Consider the following 24,338-nt stretch of genomic DNA (forward strand, 5'->3'; position numbering starts at 1 on the left):
AAACACATCACAAAGCAATAAAAAAGATGGGCAAAATGTATTTAGTATGAGGATATTCCATTCTTTAAATGTTGTTTTATGTTATGCATGAAAAATAATAATAAATTCATGTTTTGTCACTCAGTTACACTGAAATATATTTGATAGAAATGTCTGTGAAGGTTCTCAGTCATCCAGGTGAGAGTCCTCTTTTCCTCATGCCTGGCAGCTCCATCTTCAATGCCCTCCTCTGCACAAGTCCAAACTATCCCAGCCTGCCCCTTTAGCTTTGTCTGTTAACTGCTCCAAAACTAACTTCTCCCTCTGATGTACTCATTTCTGATCTTGTCCATCCTAGAGGCTCACAATGAAAATTTTAGCATGTTTAACTCCACCTCCAGCTCAGCTTCCTGTCTTTTTATCAGGACCACCTTCACAGCAGGTGTCATACTATCATGAAAGCCTTCACTTTCATTCTTGCTACTGTCTTTCTACCACAAATCATCACTAACACGTGTCTAAATCCCCTCTACCTGCACTTTCTTCTTCATGTGTTGCTTTGGATGGTTGACTCCAGGAATCAAAATACTTTATTCATTCAAGAGGAAATTATGTTATATGTCATATTTAAAATAATCTACCTTCACTAGCTTTGGTTTCTTCTGTCTTCACCATTAGGTCTGCCTCCCTGTTCTAGTCTTGGTTTTTCCGATTTTCATTCTTCTTCACTCCAGAGAATACCTACACCCTTTCAGACTCTCTTCTAACTCCTCCCTACTCTCAGGTCACAGGTTAATCTGCAAATCATAGTTCATGGAGACTCCTCCTTCACATCATCTGTTAGCTTGACCTTTACCCTGACAGACAAGAAAGAGCTCTGAACTTGTTTATTTTACTTTTTTCTCTAAATTTTGTATTAATAAATGTATTATTTAGAGAAATGTATTTTTTCTCTAAATAATGTCATTGAGCTTTTTCATTTGTGTAATTTGTAAGCTATTTTTATTTATATATGTATTCATTTACTTTTTTTTTTTTAAATATTCAATATTCAAGATTTGTTTAGTTATGTGTTTAATGCTGAGTGTTCCTTTTCAGTCATTTCATACTTATGAATACCGCTATGCTCTTAATTTCTGCGGTGCCTGAATGCACCCTTTACGCTTCCAGCCACCCTGGTGCGCATGCTCAGTCGCAAAGGAACCTGTCCTCAGCGGCGCACCGTTATCCGGGCCGAGCTGTCATCCACGGTCCATCTCCTCCAGCAGATAACCGTGCTCTCCTCGACTGTATCCCAGTAGTATTCAGCGGGCTCACCCCACATAACTCTTCCCGTGTTTTTGCGTGGAGAAGCAGTTTTCATCGACGGAGTTTTATTTTTCTTTTCTCCGTGATATCCAAAAGGCGCAAAGGTTTGTTTGCGCTCATTCAATCTCTCTCCATCCTCCCTGTGCGACATCACTGCTAATGTAGCCAGCTAACCGTTGCTGTTCATTCATTTCTGCAACCGAAGAATGCGATATTCGGCGGCCTTTTGCTTTCAAATTAATCATTAGCATCTTTTAATTTAAACACCAGTGTGTGTTGAATTACCGGGCTCCTGGTACGAGCCCGTTAGTTTATTTCTGGCTGAGCTTATCTTGTGCTAACGTTTGCCGTTTGTGACTGGCGCGCTAACATCAGCTAGCCGAGCAGCTCCTGCAGCCAGAGCCGCTCTCTGAAAGAGCCTGGACGTTGCTGTGTTTGGTGGCAGCCATGTTAGCGCCTCTGACCTTTATTTTTTTAGTTTTTTTATTCCTATTGTGTAAACGTGTGTTATGACAATGGTTATAAATGGAAAAATGTCACATTGGCGCTGTTTAGAGTCAACCAGATGCTGATAAGGCATATAGCCCCTGCACACTTCAGCAGGAGGACTGAAGCGTGACTGTGGGGTAAAGATAATGACAGCTGTTGAGTACTAGATTATGTCCAGTAATAAATCTGTTTGCTAAAGGGGGAGTTACCTGCATAACTGATAGACTGACACCAGGTAAGATATGGTCGATGTGTCCTTGCAGAGTATTAGCATGACAGGCCAAGTTGAGACATCTGAAGCCTAAAACCCCAAACCATAGACAGAATAAAAGATGGGTGTAGCTCCTTGGTTTGAAAAGGGAAGCCAGTGGGGAAGTGGCTTACCTAGTGGTGCTCCAATCCAAATTTTTCCAGTTCCAAGATAAATAACTAGACCTCACATGTCTGCAGATAGGGTTTGATCTAATTGAGCGTTGATCTAATGCCAGTATTTGATTAAGCTGTATTTCTCATTGTGTGAAGGAAACTAGGAATCATTCTCTCGGTGCTAAGGCAACATCAAGCTCAACTTAACTCTGATATACTGACGTTTTAAAACAAACTTAGGCACATTCATACAAGATTTTATAATTTGCTAATAAAAGCTGATAATTTAGTTTAGAAATTGACTTTTTTTATTTCAATGAGAAGAATAATGCATGACATCAGGCGCAACACAAACAATATATATTTTTTAAAATGTATTGGTAGTTTTCCATTTCCTTTCTGTCTGAGACCTTTTACTGTTCAGCTGAAATTGTGCATCGAGTGTTTCACAACAAGTCACAACAGTGGAACCAGTGTCCTCCTAGCTTCTACCAAATATAATGTCTCTCTGAACAAATGTACAGAGGTATAGTAAACAAATGAGTCTTTGCTGAGCTTCTTGATCCTGGTACCACAGTTTCTAGTTGAATAAAAAAATATATTCAAACATGAAGAAAATCAGTTGATGTTGAAGGTGTGAAATACCTCCAGACTGCTGAACCTTTGCTGTTAACTTCCCCCAGTCTAAATTAGCTCTTCAGCATAAATACAGGACATAGAACTGGGCTGTTTATGGGCTGTTTGTTGCGGATATCCCATCCAGCTTTTTGAGTGAGGATCTGGGCCATATCTTTGGTGCATTCCTATTCAGTTTAATTATTTTTACCATAAGCCTGATCAGTTGCTCAGGCAGAATCAACGAATTTATTCTGCTATATTTTCAGTTTACTCGTTAACTCAACGTTCATTAAACATCACACCTTTAACCAGACTAGCGCACTTCAACCAGGCATTAGCATCTCCACATGGCTGTCACAACAGGGGAAGATGAAACCGTGATAAAACAGAATGGTTACACCCCATCAAACTTACCTGATTTTTAAATGTTGAGCTCTCTTTCAAACTGAGCTTCGCTTTCAGTCCAAAGATGCAGACACATGAGCAACAGCACAATGCCTTTAAAGATAAGACAGCTTTTTCATTATGCTGCTCTTTCATCATCTCTCCCTTATGTTCATCACAATCCTTTTGATCCTCCTGCACTCTGTTGTTAGCAAACAGAACAACACCAGTTTGGGAATTAAACTTAATTAGGAATTAAGGGAAAGCATGCCGCTGTGCTGTCTCCAGTGATGCTTTTCATTTCCTGCTGCTCGCAACAAGAGCGAGCGGGTGTGGGCTGATCAATGGGAGGTTATTGAAGCTGATGTTCAGCATGCTAAATCGCCACCGTTTAGATTTCAAATGCGTATTCATACTGTGCATGTGCTGCAAAAAATAAGAAAGATATTAAAAGATGTGTAGTGAAGTAGAGGTGTTGCTCCTAAGGCGTTTCTTCTGGTGGAAAAACGCAGCAGAAAATGTGCAGATTTTTTATTTTAAGAGTCATGATCTGAGGATACACGTCCCTGATCTTGTAGGATTGTGTCCTAATGTAACCTCCATGTCTGTAGTTTTTTTTTTTTTTCCCCTCTAACCCTCACCCACTTGTCTCTCCTCTATTTTTATCCCTGACACGACACACACACTCCCCGTTGTTCTCCATAAATAAAATCCATCTCACTCACACCTGCCTCTTCTTCCCATCCCCCTCCCGCGCCCTTTTTTACTCTGGCTCTAACACCATGCACATCCCTTATCTCACACTTCTGTAACCCTCCTGCTACAGATGAAACTGGAAAAAGGTTGGACGTGGCTCCTGCTGCTGCTTCTATCCGCCCTGGCTGTGGCAGCTGTGGCGGCCCACGAGAAGCAGTCGGAGGCCGATGTTTCAGATGTCGTCGTTGACGACGACGATGATGACATGGGCTTAGATGAGGAAGAGTTAAAGGTCCTGATGGCGGAGGATGAGAGCGAGCAGGTTAAAGAGACGCACAGCAAGAGCACAGCCAGCGAGAAGGACACTGACTCCAATGTCTCCTTCCAGGTCTGGAGCAGAGCAAAAAAATCAGGAAATCTAGTAAAATAAATTGAATCAGAAGATTATTTGATGGCTGCAAAGCCTCTTATTGTATCCTTTATTATATCACCAGGTAACATACAAGACTCCTGTTCCCACTGGAGATGTGTACTTTGCAGAGACATTTGATGATGGTTCACTGGACAGGTATTGTTTAACACACAAACTTCCAAAATACAGCCCAAACTTATTATATGGTCTCCCACAGAGATTTAGCGGATCAAAGAGTGTGTGTGTGTGTGTGTGTGTGTGTGTGTGTGTGTGTGTGTGTGTGTGTGTTTGATGATGTTGATCTCCACAGATGGCAGCTGTCAAAAACAGTGAAGGAGGACGCGGATGGTGACATCGCCAAATATGACGGTTTGTTGCTGTTCTCTTCCTCCTATTCAAGATGCGTGTGGGCGTTTTCTTCACATCACGTATTCCTCATGCATGATTCCATTGTTTGAAAGGTCTGAAAATCGTATTTTAAGTTGCATTAAATTCAAAGTAACGCAAGTGTATTGAAAGTACTAAACAAAACTATCAATTAAGCCTATAACAATCAAAGCAAACCATGCTTTAAGTCAGGCTCATTGTAACATATGTAAGCGCTCAAATTAGTACCTAAACCAGCCTTTTTTCTCATAGCCAACAGGGGGCGACTTCAGTGGTTCCAAAAGGAAATCAGACTCCTCTGGGTTCTGCGTTTAGTTCTACTTCGATCTTGTCATATCGGCAAAATGGCAAAAATGCTTGATTCTTCACAACAAATTTTCTAACCAATGGGACTGGTTGGCAGTTTTTAATAACTGACTGAAAATTCGCTCAGTCAGTTATTAAATGTAACTTCTTAAAACCTGCAGAAATTATGCTTTTAAATGATGATGATATTTATAATAGTTGGTCTAACTTGTATAGTATTGGCCACCTTTTCTTTTTGGTGCTAATTGTACTTCATTTGGCAACATAACTGCTGCAGCATGAGGTTACAATACCTGAGCCAGAAACTGGTCCTCTTAAAGCTGTCTGACACACAGTGAGCACCACCACACATCCCAAAAAGTAGGCTTTTATGAAAAACGTTACCATATAACCCACAGGACTAAAAGCTGTGGCAGTAAAAATAAAACTCAGACTTGTTCAAAAGAGAGAATCGTCCATAATAATAAGTGTTACTGTCCATTTACCGTGTCTGTGGCTGCAGGGAAGTGGGCTGTGGAGCAGCTGAAGGAGAACAAGGTTCCAGGAGACCAGGGCCTGGTGCTGAAGTCCCGGGCTAAACACCACGCCATTTCTGCAATGCTGGACAAACCCTTTGTGTTCAAGGATGAACCTCTGGTCATTCAGTGAGTTCACACTTTGTCCCTCGTTATGTAGAGAAGTCGCAACCTGGACCCATTAAACAGTTTTTGTTATGTGGCGTCGTAGGTATGAAGTGAATTTCCAAGATGGTATCGACTGTGGTGGAGCATACATCAAACTGCTTTCCGACACTGGCAGTCTCAACCTGGTTTGTATACATGTTTTATAATCCACCATAATTAGCAAAACCTCCAGATTTCTGTGCTGTAATCTGATATTTGTGGTAGAATTGGGTGAATTGCTCTAATCCACCAAATGCTTAAGTATTTTTTTTTTTCTGTTCTGCACTACAGGAGCAGTTCCATGACCGTACACCCTACACCATCATGTTTGGACCGGACAAATGTGGCGAGGACTACAAGCTGCACTTCATCTTCCGCCACAAGAATCCTCTGAACAGAGACATGGAGGAGAAGCACGCAAAGAGAGCCGACGTCGACCTCAAGAAATTCTACACTGACAAGAAGACTCACCTCTACACGCTGCGTATGTAGCTAATTTGAAGACATTTAGCACTCAGTGTTGTTTTGTAGTATGATCTCATTTTGGAGTAAGACTCAGATTTCATCAGATGACATTAAAATCCACTCTGCTCTTCTACTTTGGTCACTCCTGTCTGGCATCAGTCCTGAACCCGGACAACAGCTACGAGCTGTTCATCGATCAGTCGAGCGTGAGCCGTGGCAACCTGTTGGAGGACATGGTGCCTCCGGTCAACCCACCCAAAGAGATAGACGACCCAAATGACTCCAAGCCAGACGACTGGGACGAGAGGGCCAAGATTCCCGACCCAGAGGCTGTGAAGCCCGATGACTGGTGACTATAGTCTCCATACTAGTGTACAGAATGACACACAAGTTGAGGCTAGAACTGATGAGCGAAAATGTTCAGTTATTCTCAGTCTGGCTATCTGTCAGAACAACACCATCTACACTTGACAGGCAGAAAACTCTTCCTTGCTCTTATTTTGAAAGTTCAGTTCTGTCCATTTTGTTCATTGGTCTCTGTCTTTGCAGCTAAGCTTGGACAAATCCAGAAACTATTTTGTTGTTCTTTAAACCACATCTTTATTGATATATATTGTGAGTCAACATTAGGAGTACAGCGGAGGTCGTCAGATGGGGTCTTTATGGGTAAAAGAGCTGAAATGTAAAAGCATATTAGCAAATAACAAACCCTGCTGTATGTGTGTAACAAAGGGATGAGGATGCACCTGCAAAGATCGAAGACCCTGATGCACTGAAGCCTGAGGGCTGGTTGGATGATGAGTCGGAGTTTGTCCCTGACCCCAATGCAGAGAAACCAGAAGATTGGTAAACAAACTCTTTCACCGTGGTCTTACAGTCATGCTAACTGGAATGAGGAATGGTTCAGGGTGACAGCTTGTCGCTGTGTTTCCTTAGGGACGAGGAGATGGATGGAGAATGGGAGGCGCCGCAGATCCCTAACCCAGCCTGTGAGACGGCTCCTGGCTGCGGGGTGTGGAAGCGTCCCATGATCAACAATCCTCAGTACAAGGGCAAGTGGAAAGCCCCCCTGGTGGACAATCCTAACTATCAGGTAACTATTGTTCTGTGGTTTTATACACATAACTTAAATTTATGTCACAGTGTCCACCAAGTTGCCCCTGCACGGCTGGTACTTTACGATTTTCATAGTTTTTTTTAAATTAATTTATTATTTTTTATCTCTAGACAAAAGCTAAAACCGTGATGTTTGCTAATGTGTATTATTAGTACATCTTATCAGCAAAACAGCATTGGCCAGTATATTTGTATTTGTGGGTCCTTCTGACTGTATCCTCCATGCTTTGTGTTGTCTCCTAAGGGAGTGTGGAAGCCTCGTAAGATCCTTAACCCGGACTATTTTGAGGACCTGCAGCCGTTCAGGATGACACCATTCAAGGCTCTGGGACTGGAGCTGTGGTCCATGACCTCAGATATCTACTTTGACAACTTTATTATCACCTCTCACAAGGAGGTTGCTGACCGCTGGGCGTCTGACAGTTGGGGGCTGAAGAAACTGGTGGCCAGTGCTAACGAGGTCAGCAGCACGTGTGCGGGGTTGCTGTGTGCGTGTGACGTACCACAGAGCTGTCACGTTTCTGTGCAGAAGTTCTCACGGTTTACTCTTTGTCTCTCCCTCCATCTCAACAGCCAGGGATTTTCGCTCAGCTGATGATGGCAGCAGAGGAGCGGCCGTGGCTCTGGGTGATCTACATACTGACAGTAGGCCTGCCTGTGGGACTGCTCGTGCTCTTCTGCTGGCCAAAGGTACTAAGACCCTGCTAAACATTAATTTAGACTTCAGATCATAGGCGCAGCTTCCTGACTTTTGCTGTGATGTCTCGTATTTGCATCCCAGAAATCGGATGATGACTACGTGTACAAAAAGGTGGATCCGCCCAAGGCTGATGTGGAAGAGGAAGAAGAGGAGGAGGAGGAAGAGGAGGAAGACAAAGGAGCTGAAGCTACAGAAGCAGCACCAGCTGCAGGTGACACACATTCACCTATTGATACATTTATACTGCACTGTTCTGGATCATATTTTCTCCCCTTACTGTCCTCTTTGTTTTTTTTTCCCTAATGCAACAGAAGAAGCCGAGGAGGATGCAGAAGCAGGAGGGGACAATGTAGAGGGTGACGATGAAGAAGAAGAGGAGGAGGAGGAGGAAGAGGAGGAGGAGGAGGAGGAAGGAGAAGAGGAAAGCAAAGCTCCAGGGAGAACATTAGAAGATGAGGTTGGTGTCATCTGTTCAACAGGGGGAAATGATAAAAAATTAACAGCTGTGCAGTCAGGGAACTTCAAGTCTTTGACATATTTTCTTTCTATTTACCACCAGAAGAGGATAAAATGAAACTATCAAGATGTGACTTAAGTTTAGCTTTAATTTAAGGGGTTGAACAGAAACAGTTGCTTAAATTGTGGAGGTATTACAGCCATTAATGCAGTGACTGTTTGGATTTGTCTCACTGTGCTGCTAAAAGCCCAAACTCACTCTCTGTTTACAAGATGACTGAAATGAGATCAAAATATGTTTTTAGAGAAAGTAGATCCAACAGATTTTCCGTAGCTGAACTGGTGGAAGCTTGCCTCTGGATCACTCAGGGTCTCTCAGCCCGTCTCCACGTTTGTTATCGGCACACTCGAGTCTGCTGCTGTCTGGGGCTCTCTTTGCCCTTATAGATATCCTGCAGTAGAGGTGGGCCGGTAGTCCAAAGCATCCCTTAATGAGGGGCTAATGTCCTCGCTCAGAGCGGTGCAAGCAGCAGTAACCCTAAGGGGGCAAAATATGAAAATCCAAACAGCCTCAAACTCCAAACTTCACTTCAGCTGACAGCGATACATCTGACAGGTTTTTTATTTTTTAGCTACACAAAGAACAGAGATTTTGATACAGTACACATCACCTGTTTCTTCACCTTTTAACCAAATCTGGACCATAAAACTCGACATTGCTGCAGAATTGTAACACAGCCACTAGAATAAAACTTTAATCTTACAGGTCACTTGGGAACTGTCGTTTGCGTTTGCAAGACGGGCTTTATGGTCAAAACTGCCCAATAACTCTCAACCTGACATGTCCCCAACACCTCATAAAGCTTTTAACATTTTAATAACGTGTCAGCTGCACGAGTGCTGTGGTACAGCTCCATCATCAAAGCTGACGCTTCGCTTTCTGTCCCGCAGATGAAGGATGAAGGAGACGCTGCCGAAGAGAGCCACAAACAAGCAGTGAGAAAGAGGAGGGTACGGAAAGACTGAGGAGGCAAACGTCATGCCCGCTGTCTCCTTTCTGCCCCAACGGGGAAGAGGTGGAAGGGTCGTCTCTGCCGCCGCCGCTGCTCCCTCCTCCCTGAGCGGAGCAGCATGCATTTCCTTTAACTGGTAGCCTGCTCTCACCCCACCGGCTGCCCCATCCACTCCTCCTCCTCATCCACCCACCCCCACCACATCCTGTACCATCCCCTCGTCTTGTTTCTCCCTCTTCCCGTCTACTCAGATAAGCTCCCCAGAGAGTCTGTGCATTTAGCTGTTTACCCTCCTCCTCCTCCTCCTCCATCCACTTTTCTTCATCCTTCTCTCCTTCTATAAGCCATCGCTGTCGAAACGCCTGTCAGCCCTAAAACGAAAAAGGCCCCGCCCCTCCTCCACCACAGTTCCTGCTCACCGTGTTTCTTCTGCCATCATATCCTCTCCTCTCGGAGCAGCAGAGAGCGCCTGTGCGTTGTTCGTCCCATTTTTACCGCATATCGTAGGGGCTACTTCTCTCAAGTTAGACTCCATTCTCTCAGTGTCCTTTTTCTTTTTTTTAAGAACGTGTTCAAGGACACCGTTTGGCAGATTTTCTAAATGTTCGGGTTTCAAGAGCAGGAGAGGATGCCGGGCTGTGAGGAAGGCTGTGTGAGATGTTACTACAGCTTCAGGACAGACAAATTCTTCTCAGCTTAGGGTTAAAGATTACCTCTTCTAAAAAATAAAAAAAATGATATGTTTAGATTTCAGCTAGTTTGTAATGAGCATTAGTTCCTTTCATGTGTGTTTTATACTAAGTTATAGCATTTAAGAACTGAGGATTAGCACTGGTTACCATATTTATTGTTTTTGGTTGTAATTTCTTTTGCAGTACAGATAAATTTAATATTGCAGTGTTTTAAATGACTCGAGGCAGATTTCCTGAAACTAAATGCCTCTGACGTGCTTACTTTGAGCCAAGGTCTGAAATCAAAGTGAAACCGTCGGCGCTTTGAGCAAAAACAAGTACAGTTAAAGTCTCGGCCATCAGTTGGAAGACAGAACAAAAAGCCGTGAGGACGTGTCTCATTCAGCAGTGCTTTCCCAGAATCTATCCCGGCTAGCCGGAGGTCAGATCTAGTTTGCAGCCTGGGGAAGACGTTGACGCTCGTTTGTTTTCTATTACTGTCTCAAGCTTTTTGTAGTTCACCTTCTCGCCACACACTGGCAGATATCCCTGTTTACATTTGTTTGCAAATTGTACATTGCTCTTGAAAATAAACTTATTTAATAAGAAAACTTATTCTGGGATTTATTCAGACTGGACAAAGATGCACACACCCTCTGTAAACACTTTTATGATGACTTTATGGACTTCAACAGTTTAGAAATGAATGGTCCCCATTAAAGTCAAAAATAATGATAAAGCAGGGTATGCTTTAGAGGAGGCCTCACTCATCATCTCTGGTTTAAAGCTGTCAATGAATATTAGGAATTTGATTATACAATTTGCGTAAATAATTGATTATGGAGACAGAGGAGCACAGAATGCAAGGCTGGATTTTTCAGACGTGCTGTTGGGGTCGATGGAGTGCTGCGTATACAGTGTGTTAAAGTCAGAACAGCTGATGGGCGGGGGACTAGGTGAAGCTCTCAAAGCTCAAACAAATGCTGATGGTGGACACGCTCATTTTGTGGCTTTAATATCCCTGTGGTTCCCTTTTTTTTTTATCTAAATGGCAAACCAAAGAAAAATCATACCCCACCAGTTTTAATCGCTGGACAGGTTAGAATCCAGCTGGAGGCCTGTGGAAAATGTGGAGTGCAGAGATTTAGAACTTTTAACTGTATTCTTATAAACTTTATAAATTTCATAAACCTAATAGTTGTTCTTGTCTTTCTGTGAAATAACAAAAACATTGTTTTATAAATGCACAACAGTCGAACGAGTATCAGGGTCACTTCAGGAAAAACAATCATTTTGAGAATAAAGTTGAGATTAAAGCCTTCTATAAAATGCCTGTGTAGATGAGTCAGTGAAATTTTACTTCAGAATCTGTTTTAATTACAAGGAAACGATTTCTCTTTTAGAACGCGAACGCAATGCGGCGATAAGGACGTCGAAGAGATGGTGCAGAAAGCTGCATCTGCTCAGACGGGAAAGAGAAAACACAAACTTGGAGTCCCGTCAGTCTGAGCCATGAACTAAGTTGTTCCTTTTTCTTATATTAAGACGTCTCAGGGGTTAAATCTTTAGTTAAGTGTGTAGCTCATGATGTCAAATGATTTTTACATCCCTGCTCTACAGTCTGAGAAACACAGCACCAACCAACGGGGGATGCCACAGTGGGTATGTCCAGCTTTCATATACAGACTTCAGGTTGTACAGGTGACAAAATAACCAGCGAGAGGCTCGATCTCAGGATTTTATTAAAACAGAATTTAAAGGCAAAGGTGCAGAACGTCTACATACAGGATGACACGAGGACGTGTGCAGGCAGGGCACAGGCAGCATGCTGGAAACAAATTAAAATCCTACTGTACAACTGTACAAAATAACATCAATAAATTACACCATGTACAGCACTCACTGCCTCCCTTCGCCTTCCTAATTCCTTACTTTACAAAAAGCACATTACTGTTTGGGATAATTGGGAAAATTCATTTTAAAAGCGAATTAAATCCTTGCTCAAAGTAAATTTCACCTGGCCCCTCCCCTCCACGTCCCTTTTTATCTGAAGAAGACGACAATGTGCACACCCTCCCCCCTCCGAGTACATCAACTCATCTTACGATCAAACCCATCTTGCAGGCCTGGATTAATGGATCGATAACACTCCAGGCCTCTTTGCAGCTTTTTGCTCCTGCAGTTAAAGGGGAAGGCAGGGAACAGATGCAACTTTTAGAGTATTTATCCCGTGGCTTTTGGAATTATTTGGACCAAACACGCACTATTAAGTTCACAGGTCTGCAGAAACACAGAAAATCAGACTTGAGTGATGTTAATAAAGACAAAATCTGGTACAGAGTGCAAGTTTACAAGACTTTTAGTATCTGTGCTTTTATTTATATTGCTAACAAGCTTTCAAAGGTATCTGCACATCCTGGATCCACCTACTCTTGATTTAAAAAAAGTTCTTGGTAACTTTATACAGTCTGTTTTTCAGTGATTATTGATTTATTGACATCTCAGTAGATATGCTAATCGGCCAAACAAACAAACAAAAAAACATACATAAACAAATATCACTCAAACATGCCAAATACACTCTGCATAATACTGTTCAGCTTGCCAGCTTTTAAGTGGAGGAACACAGTCGTGCTTTACAGAGACAAGGTGACATCCAAGACCTGAACAGATCCAGCTGTTGTACAAAATACTTTACCAAAAATAAATAAATTAAACCGGTGCTGATAATGAGGTTCATGGTCAAAGAGGATCTGTAATATCTGTGGTTTGTTTTGGGGTCGCCTTTAAACAGAACACGTCAAAGGCGGGACATTCGCAGGAAATCAGAACCGGCCTCAAACAGAAACACAGCTTTGTTTTGTTTTGTTTTTTTACACATATCGGATTGACAGCGAGCATTAGGGACAAACTTGAGGTAAGAAGACCCTCAACCTCTTAATTTACTGTTATTGAGTTAAAGGGGTGACATCTACTTTGTCTGTAGTGTTTAGAGGAAGCTGATGAAAAACAGCCCTGGTCCAAATGAAATTATATACACATATTTCTTACATCTATAAGTCCGTTTATGGGGTTATTTGATATTTATTTTGTTAGTTTTGACTCGGGTAAGTGGTTAAAGAAACTCCCATATCTGCTGATATGGGAAACAAACCCCTCTCCACGTCTCCATGATGGGTTTCCTCTCCCAGCTGCTGGCCCAGGACTCCAGCTTTTTACTGTAGGAAGTAACTCACTTCCTCTTGCTCTTGGTGTCGGTGGTCTGGAAGACGCTCGAGGCCGACATGAGGTTCTCAATGTACTGACCGAGGACCTGGTTCTCAGACTTTAGCTTCAGGTTCTCCTCTTTGACTGCATCGACTCGTGCTGACAGGTCTGGGACAAAAAAGGAAACGGGCAGCTAAAAGGCATACTCTTCCCCATTAGGTCCCCTTTCTTAGCATTTACTGACCCCCTGTACAATTTTTGTCACACAAATTATCACTTAATTATTAGTATTTTGTAGATTCGCATTTATCCATCCATGTTGTAAATGGGCCTGGGTCACTCGGGAAGCTGTCTAAGCAGACATGCCCAGACCCATCTTAAAGCTTTAGATGTAGAAATTTACCAGAATACACACTGAAAGATCAACATGTGACTTATGTAAATTATTTCTGTATTTTTTCCTCTACGAGGATTTTTTTTTAAAAACCCAAACCAGTTTTTTACTTATCAAAATCTGAATTTAAAGCTTTACAGCTCATGCAGTAAGAAAGAATACGTAAAAGGAGAAAAGGCAGCTGCACAGAGAGAAACGTCCAGCGTGTTAAATCAGAAACATGTGATTTTTGGGGGTTTTATTGAATCTGTTTTAGGGAACAAATGCAGGATGTACATACAAAAAAAGGCCCTCGGATATCAGAGGAAGTTTCCAGATATAAAACCAGAAAATGTGCAGCGTGTTGTATCATTTTAGAGTCTTTCATCCATGAGGTCATTGTTCCCGGCTGGTAAAATTTAATTTGTGTGTTAAGAGGGTTTGTTTTTGTTTTTTTTACCTTCCAGTGTGTGCTGAAGTTCCAAAACCTGATTTATCAACCTCGTCTTCTCCTCAACCTCCACCTGATTCTCCATGTCTCCTGAAATAACAACAATACACGTCAGCATCATTATTATCATATTATTATTAGTAGTAGTAGTAGTAGTAGTATTTCTACACAAGCTAACCCTGAGGGAGACTGTTTCACCCACACGTACCATCTATGTCGCAGTTCATGGTGATAAGCTCGTTCTCCTGTTTGGTATACAGGGCTGCAGATCCACCATCCACTGTGAGACAAAGAAAAGCGCCGTTATAGCTGTGAGTTGTAACATGGAGTTTATATTTAAGAGGCACTGTACAATCTATCTCTCTTTTCATAAACAACAGTAAATATGGTGCCATCAGGTGTTTACATTTTCATGTCAGCAGAGTTGGTGTGTCAGGCAGGGTGGCCTACTTACATTACAGAACACGCGGACAAGATTCATATGGGGAGGATATAATGGAAAGTCTATATAAGACAGTGATTTTAATTATTAGCAGAATCACTGAACATTAAATTTTAGGTTGATTATTATATGCTCTACAGATGACACACTTCCAGCTGTAATGAGTCCCCCTTTTGTTTACTCTCAGTCTTACTGCTGGGCAATATGTCCAAAAACTTGAATTTCATATCAGTAGATATCAGTGATCATTACAATATAAGACAAATTCCCTTCAAGTTTAAAGTCACAGTGCTGAAGAATATTGAAACTGCTTCTGGGTAGTTTTCTATATTGTCATAAATATCATTATCATAAATTTTCTTGAATTACTGTGACATAACTTTGAAGCTCTACTGCTCAGCTCCCTGGCACTTTGTTAGTTCATGTCTCCTGACAACACGAGCTGAGGTATGAACCAGACCGAGACCTGTTCCATCCTGCAGTGTAAAGCCAGGTTTATTCCAATCCTAAAGCACTGAAACTGGGTTACCACAGTAGATCATCTGTCTCTATCTCTCCCTATCCCTTTGTTTTTGGCCAGTAGTAGCAGAGAATCCACCAGCACCCTGTTGTCCAACAACACAGGAAGCTGCGTTTGTTGATTTGGCCAAGATTTTACGCGGGATGTCCTTCCTGTCACAATCCTCCCCATTTATCCAGGCTTGAGACCAACACTAGGAGCACTGGCTTGTGACCGGGTTGTATTCTTGTCAAGATGCCTTTGTCTTAATAAACCTATTAATTTACTTATTACATAATTATAAAGAGCTCACTCATTTACTGATAGTCTGCAGAGATTAAGTGTCTTAACTGTTACAGTAATTCATGACTAATTCTAGACCAAACAGTGACACAAAAAGGATTTTTCTGAATAAGGATGACAGCATTTTTAACCTTCCTACACACTGAGTATGTACTCAGCTCATCCCTAAAATTATAATGAGTGCACCAGCAGCTGAAATAACAGTTACAGTTATTTTAATGCGGAGAATGCTTTATAAAGACTATCATAAGACATTTATTACTATTATTCTACTGTTATTATAAACTATAGAGAATTTGGGAAATTTTGATTCAAATTAAATGCACTGTATCAGTGATTTAACTGATCAACAAAGTAACTTTGATCGTTTGTGTGAATAGTGTAATTTTGTTTGGCTTGTTTGGATTTGGTAACCGTTACCGTGTCTGAGTGAGTGATGATAGCATGATGGGAGCACACACCGCACCCAGGCTGAGAGTGCTGTGGTCATACTGCATCAATAAAACGCGTGTTAGGAGCCAAATGCTGCTTTGGATAAAGGCGCTCATTAGTTCGCCGGTCTGCCGTCCAATAATCGAATCGATGCTGACACTGAAGCAACGATTAAGCAGCAATGAGCGCCAAAACATAGCATTTAGCTAAAAAACACATACAGATACACAAAGCTCCACCTCCTAGCACATCACGATTCCCACTCGAAGCCACGGCCGAAACATCGGACAAGGTGCTGGAGGCAGTTTTCCCCGACAACACAAGCCAAAACAGCACAAACGTGTCCGATAATGGGCGTAGATAGATTAGCTCCATAAGCTAACTAGCTCAGTGGCCAACCAAGCCAACGATTCTGAAACTTAATTTACTTTCAACACCAAAAACGTTTAAACGCGTCATAAGAAGAAACCAAACAAAACCACCTGGTCTGTCTGATATTTAAATTTTCGCTGACAAATAAAATTTACACCGTGGCACCGAGCGAAGAGCAGCTAACTGCTACAAGCAAATTGTTGGCTAGTTTTAAGTTCAGACAGAAATACGTCCCGAATTTTTATACTTCGAATTTAGGAACACAGCAGATGTAGGAGTATGAACTCACCTAAAGCAACAAAAAAAGTCTTCTCCGATTAGCGGAGTTACCCTTGCAAACAGACACACAGCTGTGATGATGATGACGAGGAGGAGGAGGAGGATGACGATGACGGCTACATCGCTGTGTGTTACCACACCAACCGACAGGGGGAGCAACATACCACATGCATTACGCACCACCGGAGACTTTCTCTAAACTTCCGGTTTCGTGATGTAACAGAAATGTTGGATTTCGTGGGTTTTTTATCATATTTTCATTTTTATTAAATATGTTGGAATTAGTTCTATTTTAGACTCGCAAAATACCTTTATGTGGGTTTGCCACAAGGCTACTAATCCACTTTACGGCACCTGCCATTTTGATTTCAGGCATGAAGCCAGCAGCAGCTGAGACTGTGCCCTTAACCAACCCAATCAGCATGCAGTCTAAGTATAATAAAATAAATTAATGAATAAAAAAGAAGACTCGCCCAACCAAAGTGTGGGGTTTTATATGTAGAACAAGATGTAATATATTTTAGCCGTTTAGCTCTATTCAATAAGTGTTATGTCACGTGAGTCCCCTGAATTATACCGTTTCTTAACAATGAGATATGTCAGCTCTGAACACACACACACAAACACACACAGCTTTCCTAACGGATGCTCGTGCTTTTCCGTCTGGTAGAAACCCCAGCGCGCACACACACACACACACACACACACACATCTATGCACATCTATAGTTTTCTATGTGAATGCATGAATGAAGTGTTATCTGACCTGTGTGAGCATTATTACATGCCTGCATGTCTGTCTGTCTGTGTGTGGCACCCCTGTGGCCTCAGCTCCATATGCTGCTGCTTGTTAGCCAAACCCAAACCCTGTGGGGGCACTGCTGCCTCAGCCAACAGTTGTCTGAGGCCAGTTTACCCTGTATCCATCCTCCTGTGCGTTCCTTTCTGCTCTGTGGAGTGTGTGTGGCTTCCAAGGTCTTTATGAGTAGCATTCTAGGATTATTAGGTAATAGGAAACTGAGTCTTTAGAGGGGATTTGTAAGAGGAAACACAACACAACTAAGGTTTCCAGTTTGCATAATTGAGGGTGTATCTGCTTTCACTGGCAAGTGGGTAAAGACCACACAGACCACAGATTAAATTTAGGAAGCCCTGAGATTCTTGGTGTTTCAGAACTGAATGTGAAAAGCAAGGGATGGATCTCACTGTGAAATTGCACACTCAGTGGCTAATGGCTTGTGATTACAAAATTTTCCATAACCAGAAGCTACAGACATCTTATATATTGTCTGTGATCTGACACAGGCAGCTGAGCAGCATCTAACAGGCTAAACTGTGTAACTGAACTGTAAGACAGCTGCTGATGTTGGTACCTTAATAGTAACACATATATTAACAAGACAATAACTGTTCAAATTAATTTAGTTTAATTAATGCATCAACTTCCACAATAAGTGTTCCGGGCATTTCAAAGTCCGGGCTTCATAGCAGGAATTCACAAACCTGTTGGTGATTCTGAAGGTGACTGCAGCCATCTTTATTTACAGTCTGTGGCGTCTACTCTTTTCTCTTTGCTTACATGCTGTTCTCCAGCTACTTACTTCAACTCTAAATAAAATATTATAGTTTGAGATTCATGTGTACATAGTGAAGATTAGTAACAATCGGAGAGTGTGAAATCCGAGAAGTAAAAAGGAGCCACACCCCAGCCAGTAATGCCACACACCCATATAAACACTGTGGTATTGTTTCTACCTTATTGCCCTTTGTGCAGTCACATGCTTGTAACATTAAAAACAACGGTCTCTGACCGTTTGCTCCAGGTAAAATAAATAAATAAATAACAATAATAATCAGAACATAACCTCAGCTGTAACCCAAAGAGCGCATGCTTTTGAACAATGAGCTGTTTTTTAAAGCAACTTTTTAGTTTTAAAACATAGAGCTGCACACTGGAATCAGTTTAATAGAGGGGGGTTAGCTCCTGTCTTAGTCTTGAGGCGACTATCTGTGTAAAACTGTGACTGACAGACCGACGTTTACAATCTGGTCGACTGGCTGCAGGCTAAAAGCTGTTTGTGCAAATAGAAATAAAGGACAGGTTAGGGCTAAATCTGAAGAAGTGGATTACCTGTATCGTCTGCCAGAGAGATGTTAGTGAACGTCCCATCATCCTCGTCCACTGTGGCCTCCATGGCCTGAGTTTGCTTTTCGTCCTCCACTTTTATTCCTTTCTTTCTTTGATTATCTCACAGAGTCGTGAATGTGTGTTGATCTTTCCGGGTTTTGTTAGTCTCCGTTTCTTCTTTCTGTTTGTCTGTTCTCCCCCTCTGGCTCTGCCTTCTCTCACACACACCTGCTGCCTTGAATTGCTTGCCACGGTTACCTGCTCTACCTGCCTGGCAGCTCCGGTTACGTGGCTGTCGTGGGAATGGGTCACCATGGCGACCACTTGACCAAAACACGAGACAGACTGCTCAAGCAATAAAGCTATCGGGGGTCAAAGTTTAAGCTCCTGTGAAATGGAGTAATGGCGAAGAGGCACATTTAAAGTATCTTCAAATTAGGATCGTGAGCCATGTGAGCACACTGCAGTCCCCAGCTCGGTGACTCGGGACAGTATGCTCCTCAGTTTTTATTTATTCATTCATTTATTTATTTATTTACATGAGGTTTGAATTTGAAGGCTTCAGCTGACTTAAAATGACCGGAGAAATCTTTAACGACAAAGAGCAGTTTCCTCAAATCTGCGGTGCATCCTGCACTCTGGTGGCTGAAGCTTTGCACTGCAGCTCACTATCCACTGTCTGTGGACTAGAACAGGGGGTCAAACTCATTTTAGTTCTTAGGAGACTTCCTGCGGGCCAGAGCCTGGATGAATTATCCTGTAGGCATTCAAGGCATGTTCCCAGGGGTCCATGTACAGTTAGAGGCCCATCCAGAAAACCGTGAAAAATAACTTGTCTTCTCTTAAATGTTAATCTTAAAACTATATCTTATCAAAACATAACTAAATATATTCTTGAAATGACAAAAGCGATATAACTGATAGCCTGTATTTTACCTGGCTCTTTCTCCCCAACACTGCTGAGGCTAGTAGTTTCTCAAAGTCCCCCAGCTAGTGGAAAGAGTACGTCTGAAATGAATGAATCAGAGAAACAAGAACGTCGATCTTTTATTAAAATGGCTATTTTTACTTCAGTTTAACATTCTAACATCTCTGCTCTGAGTAGCCCCTTGAAAACGTATTACCATATAACACTAAAGGGATGTTTTATAAAAACAAATGTTTTAAAAATGATCTGATACCCCCACAAAATATTGTCTCTTATTTAAACTTTTACATGGATGATATTTGAAATGATAAAGATCAAAATGCTTTCTTAAAGATGTCATTCGGATGGATAGCTGACGTTTGCAAATGTTGTAGGAATGCTCGCTGTTAGCTGGGTTATTTGGGTAACAGATTAAAAAGGGTTTGTCTTATGAAAGATTCCTACAGTGGTGTATGTCCTGAAAACATTTTTATTTTTTATCTCAATAATGATAAAGCCTGCTGTGTGGCACAGACCAGCCAAGACATTTGCAGTTCATTCTTAATGGCCAAGGTTCTAATATTTGATTCATCTGTTAGGAACCTTTAAACAGCCGGTTCCTGTGTTTGTGTTTTGCCCTTATACAACCAAGCTTGGTTGTGTGATCATTTCACCCTCTGCTTTGGCAGCGGCCAACGCTCTAATGGTCAGGCTTTACAATGCAGTCCCCAGAAATAATGTTTAATGTCACATCGGTGTCTTTTGTGTGCAATTTATGGTGCAGACACAGGGAACACCATTAATGCAGATACCCACTGCAGCTGCATTAATCCAGTATGAACAATGGTCAGAAACCTAAGGCTCCAGAGCTGCATGTAGTCTCCATCTCTGCTGGCTCCCTGTGGCTTTGAGAAAGAAAAAAAACCCACATGAATATGAATATTTTTTTTAACATTCCAGTTTTTATTTATGGTTTCTATAAGTGATTCTTTATGTTCTACAGTTGTATAAATGTGTATCATATGCACCAAATGAAAATAATAGTATGTGAACCAGAGCCAACATCTTTCACCTGGTGCCTTATTAAAGTGGCTGGCACACAAATGTCTAGTCCTGAGCTTTAGACTCCAAATCCCCCCTAAAAATGACAGGAAAACTGAGAATGCAACAGGACCTGGGCACATTTATTTGCCTTTTACTGTTGTGATGGCTGAAGTTACAGCCACACATATTGGGTAACATCTATCAAACATCACAGCGCTACAACAGACTTATACATAACACTACACATAGTTGTTTTTCCTTTAAATATAGGATGGAATTTGTTATGTTGGTTTGGTTTTAGTGAGTTGTACCCCTTTTTGTGTCCTTGTGGGCTGATCAGCTACTATTTAAGTTTTCCCTTTGTCTCATTTCGGTAGGTCCGATTGTTTGAGTTACTAGTATTGGGGCACGCTGGTTTTTGAGTTATGTTCTCTTACCTTGCCCTTATTTATGATTTAGATTTTTGTATAATTTAACCAAGTTTTTTTTTTTAACGGGGTAAATAAATAAGGTAACAAACCTTTTTCAGACTTTAACCTGTGCCTGACTTTCCTCAGTCCATCACTACTGTCAATGCTGCTGGCTTACTGATATACTTGATCTGCAGCTGGACTTTAATCAAACTCATATTGAAATTGTCAAGAGCTGTTAAGCTGCTATGTGTTTTAAATATTACCAGACTGGTGTATTTTAAATTTGATTCATATACACAAACACAGCTAGGACCTGCACAGCCTTGTAGATACACAGAGATGCTAAACATCCTGATATGAGTATGAATATGTTCTTTTACTTTTCGTTTGTTTGTTTGCTTCAAATGCAAAGTTATGGAGTCAAAGTTGAAAGTTAAAACTTCCATATTTTAGGCTTTTATTTAATCGAGTCTGTTTTTGTTTCTAAAAGCGTTTTCTGTGTGAATGTTCAGTTTGCACTAAAAAATGAAGTTTTTAAAAAAAAAGAACAAAAAAAGCGAAACACAACATCAAGGACCTGAAGACTTAAAACTTTCTGAAGTTTGCAATTAGCATTTTGAATAGGAATCACTGATTAACCTGACATTTGCCTCTTCGAACTGTGGTAAGAGGCTGGAGCCCACATTAAATGTAATTACTGAGGGCAGAGCACCATCTTGTGGTCAGATCACTCACAGTGCAGCTAAAACGATATTATACATCAGGTCTGTCCAACAGGAAGCCAGGATCTACTCCGGCTCACTGGATGGATTTCTAAATGTGAAAAGTGAGGTCATTAATTGTTCCAATTTTCATTGTAATGCTGGTGTGATAATACCATCTTAAATGTGGAAAGCATTTTTCTCAGTGAGTTGTCTGATTAATAAAGACTGAAATGCTGAGTTTGATTACCAAAACTCAACATGTGAAGCTCCTGTCCCTTTTTGGTGATCTGTAAATTGTGGTGTGCTCTAGTAAACTCAATGCATGTGGAAAAACTAAGAAATGTTGAAATCAGTAGCATGTTGAAATCTGGTGCTAACGAAGGGATTTGAACAGTTAAGCTCAAACAGACAATAATCTGTCTTCTTGACCAACTGAGGGCCGTGGGGTCCTGGAGCCTATTGCAGGATTAACACAGATGTGACAAATGTGTCCCATTTAGACCTCGGGACTCCCGGGCCGTACTAGGCACAGATGTTCTTGTATACTGTGCCGGCCACTTCGTTATGGCACTCGATGTTTGCCCTGCTTGCTGTTGGATTGTCTCAGGGTCATCTTTACACGTTTTGTCTGGTGTGGATCCAGCCTCTACAGATCTTGTGCTGAGAACTTGTTCCTGTGCTGCCATGATTAGTGCCTCTGTGCTGTCTTTCAGTCCACCAGTGTCCGGATTTCTGGATATCAGCTACTTCTTCTATCTGCCGATGGTGCATGCCGTGCAGGGGCCTGTCCTTCCATGATGGTTCCTCTCCTTGCTCCTCTTCGTTCTCAGATGTCTGTTGCTTGAGGAATTTACTGACCACACTATCAGTCTTCCTCACTACTGACTCACCATTTCTTGACCACCTTCATTGCACTTATATATAACATATATATTTAGATAGATAATAGAAAATGTTAGTATTATTAAGTAGAAATAAAACAGTGCGTAGCTTTAGAAAAAAATCAGCCATCCCTGGACCTTGACAGTTGTGTTAAAGGGAAACCTGGAGAGAGGAGCCAAATGCAGGATGATGAAACAGCAAAATGAACAGAAAGCAAAGTTTTTTCATGGTTGAGCAAAGAACCAAAAACTTCACAAAGTCAAGGACTTACACACAAAAGGAATCCACAGAAGAAGCACAAACGCATAAAACGCATGTTCAGTGCAGGTGAAAGGAAGGAAAAAACAAAAGCATGAAGTAAAACCAAAATAAGACACATGATCGTCCTGATCTTTAAAGTAAAACAGGAAATAATCAAAATACAGAATTACCATTACTGTTAAAGATGTGACAGCACTAAGCAAGAGACGGATTACTGAGAAAGCAAGAGAAACTAGATAACGAATGCAGCAGGGACCTTGACAAACACTGATCAGAGGATAAATGTGGGACAAATGAATGTAAATAAAACTGTGAAGTGCCTGAATCATCCACAGGGGATCATCGCTGCCCTGCAGACTCTGAAATGTTTCACCACTGATCGGGGAAACATTTCAGAGGCAGTGCCAGGTTTGGAGTTGAACTCCTGTTCTTGGTGTGCGCAGTTTTTAGTTGCCCCCACAAAGCTGCAAAGAAAGCGACATTTATATGAACATTTTCACAGGAAGGGGAGAGTCGTTAACAGGAAAAAGTTTGGTAATAATCCAAACTTGCCCTTCAGAGTGCTGCCTCATCAGCTCTCTCCGAGGGCTGCTTCTGCTGATTTCAGATCTGTTTTATTATCACTCACAGAGTATAAAGGACGACACTGCCAGCTAAACTTGGCTGGTGACAGTAAAGCTGCTGTTCCTCACAAAACCCTCGATGAATAGTAGAAGGCAGACGCAGCACGACATTTCAAAGTTTACAGGAGGGTGGTAGACGATGTCGAGTAGGATGGTAAGTGGCCGGTGATGGCTTCTAGCACCTGTAGCACAGCAGGCCCCAGATACAGTTTGACCCTTACGCAACCTGGAAGTATACGACTTCAAACACACACACACGCACACACACACACACACACACACACACACACACACACACACACACCACAGCTTGATTCTGGGAACAAATGAAGGCACTGAGGAACAAACCGTATTTGACATTTCTTTAGTCTTAAAATGTATTCACTGTGTTTCTTATCTTTTTCTCCTTTTGTGCACTTAATTATTGTAACGTAGTGCCTCCCAACAACCAGAGCAGTAGCTGTGGTGGGATCAGCGCCATTTACAACTTTAGCGAGAGAGTAAAGTGTGTGTTCTGTTCTCTCTCTTTCTCTTGTGATAGTCCACAGACCAGATGCCCACTTTGGCACCAACACCCAATCAGTGTTATACCAGGCATGGGTATACACACACACACACACACACACACACACACGTACACGCACTCTAACAGAAACACAAGAGGCAGTGAAAGAGCACTCATCCATCTGTCCATCTCCCAGCTGATGGTGCAGAGAACACATCAGCATGCTTGTGTCTGCTGCAGCCTCTTCAGCGTTATGTGTGAGCATGTCTGTGAATGAGCCTATAGCTGTTTTCACCTTTTTTGAGACTGTTAAACAGTCTTTAACCTGCCAGCTCTCAAGTACAAAGTCCATACAATGTTAGATTGCACTGATGTGCAAATAGCCCGGCCCGGTCTAAGGGCAAAATGTCAAATAGACATGAAAAAGCAATCAGTTTTTTCATTCACACAAGTTTTCTTCTTTTTTGCTGCAGTCAGCAGGACTTT

At 41.8% G+C, this 24,338-nt stretch overlaps 2 protein-coding genes across 3 annotated transcripts; one reads left to right on the forward strand and one right to left on the reverse strand.

Annotated features, from left to right (window-relative positions):
- Nucleotides 1–1,161: 1,161 nt before the first annotated feature.
- On the forward strand, nt 1,162–10,639 carry clgn (calmegin). The gene is made up of 15 exons (XM_040033352.1): nt 1,162–1,391; nt 3,971–4,228; nt 4,335–4,408; nt 4,563–4,621; nt 5,448–5,589; nt 5,672–5,753; nt 5,899–6,091; nt 6,232–6,421; nt 6,805–6,918; nt 7,009–7,165; nt 7,433–7,648; nt 7,762–7,878; nt 7,970–8,099; nt 8,200–8,345; nt 9,296–10,639. The coding sequence occupies exons 2-15, from the start codon at nt 3,971–3,973 to the stop codon at nt 9,368–9,370; spliced, it is 1,953 nt and encodes a 650-aa protein (XP_039889286.1). The 5' UTR covers nt 1,162–1,391; the 3' UTR covers nt 9,371–10,639.
- A 1,114-nt stretch (nt 10,640–11,753) lies between these two features.
- Nucleotides 11,754–18,757, reverse strand: scoca (short coiled-coil protein a). 2 transcript variants are annotated; one of them, XM_040033353.1, is made up of 4 exons: nt 18,517–18,757; nt 14,268–14,339; nt 14,069–14,149; nt 11,754–13,403 (listed from the first exon to the last, which is right to left on the reverse strand). In XM_040033353.1, the coding sequence occupies exons 1-4, from the start codon at nt 18,578–18,580 to the stop codon at nt 13,261–13,263; spliced, it is 360 nt and encodes a 119-aa protein (XP_039889287.1). In that variant the 5' UTR covers nt 18,581–18,757; the 3' UTR covers nt 11,754–13,260. The 2 variants fall into 2 exon arrangements, with proteins under 2 accessions (XP_039889287.1, XP_039889288.1); XM_040033354.1 differs by lacking the exon at nt 18,517–18,757 and adding an exon at nt 16,397–16,542.
- Nucleotides 18,758–24,338: the final 5,581 nt, after the last annotated feature.

This window comes from Simochromis diagramma, unplaced genomic scaffold (assembly GCF_900408965.1).
Source record: "Simochromis diagramma unplaced genomic scaffold, fSimDia1.1 OVJJ01000571.1, whole genome shotgun sequence".
Classification (NCBI taxonomy): Eukaryota; Metazoa; Chordata; class Actinopteri; order Cichliformes; family Cichlidae; genus Simochromis; species Simochromis diagramma.

Coding starts and splice junctions, on each gene's coding strand:
- clgn (XM_040033352.1), top strand. CDS start 3,971: ATGAAACTGGAAAAAGGTTGGACGTGGCTCCTGCTGCTGCTTCTATCC. Junction 7,649..7,761: donor TGGTGGCCAGTGCTAACGAG/GTCAGCAGCACG, acceptor CCATCTCAACAG/CCAGGGATTTTCGCTCAGCT. Junction 8,100..8,199: donor AGAAGCAGCACCAGCTGCAG/GTGACACACATT, acceptor CTAATGCAACAG/AAGAAGCCGAGGAGGATGCA.
- scoca (XM_040033353.1), bottom strand. CDS start 18,580: ATGGAGGCCACAGTGGACGAGGATGATGGGACGTTCACTAACATCTCT. Junction 14,150..14,267: donor CATGAACTGCGACATAGATG/GTACGTGTGGGT, acceptor TTGTTATTTCAG/GAGACATGGAGAATCAGGTG. Junction 13,404..14,068: donor ACTTCAGCACACACTGGAAG/GTAAAAAAAACA, acceptor TTTTTGTCCCAG/ACCTGTCAGCACGAGTCGAT.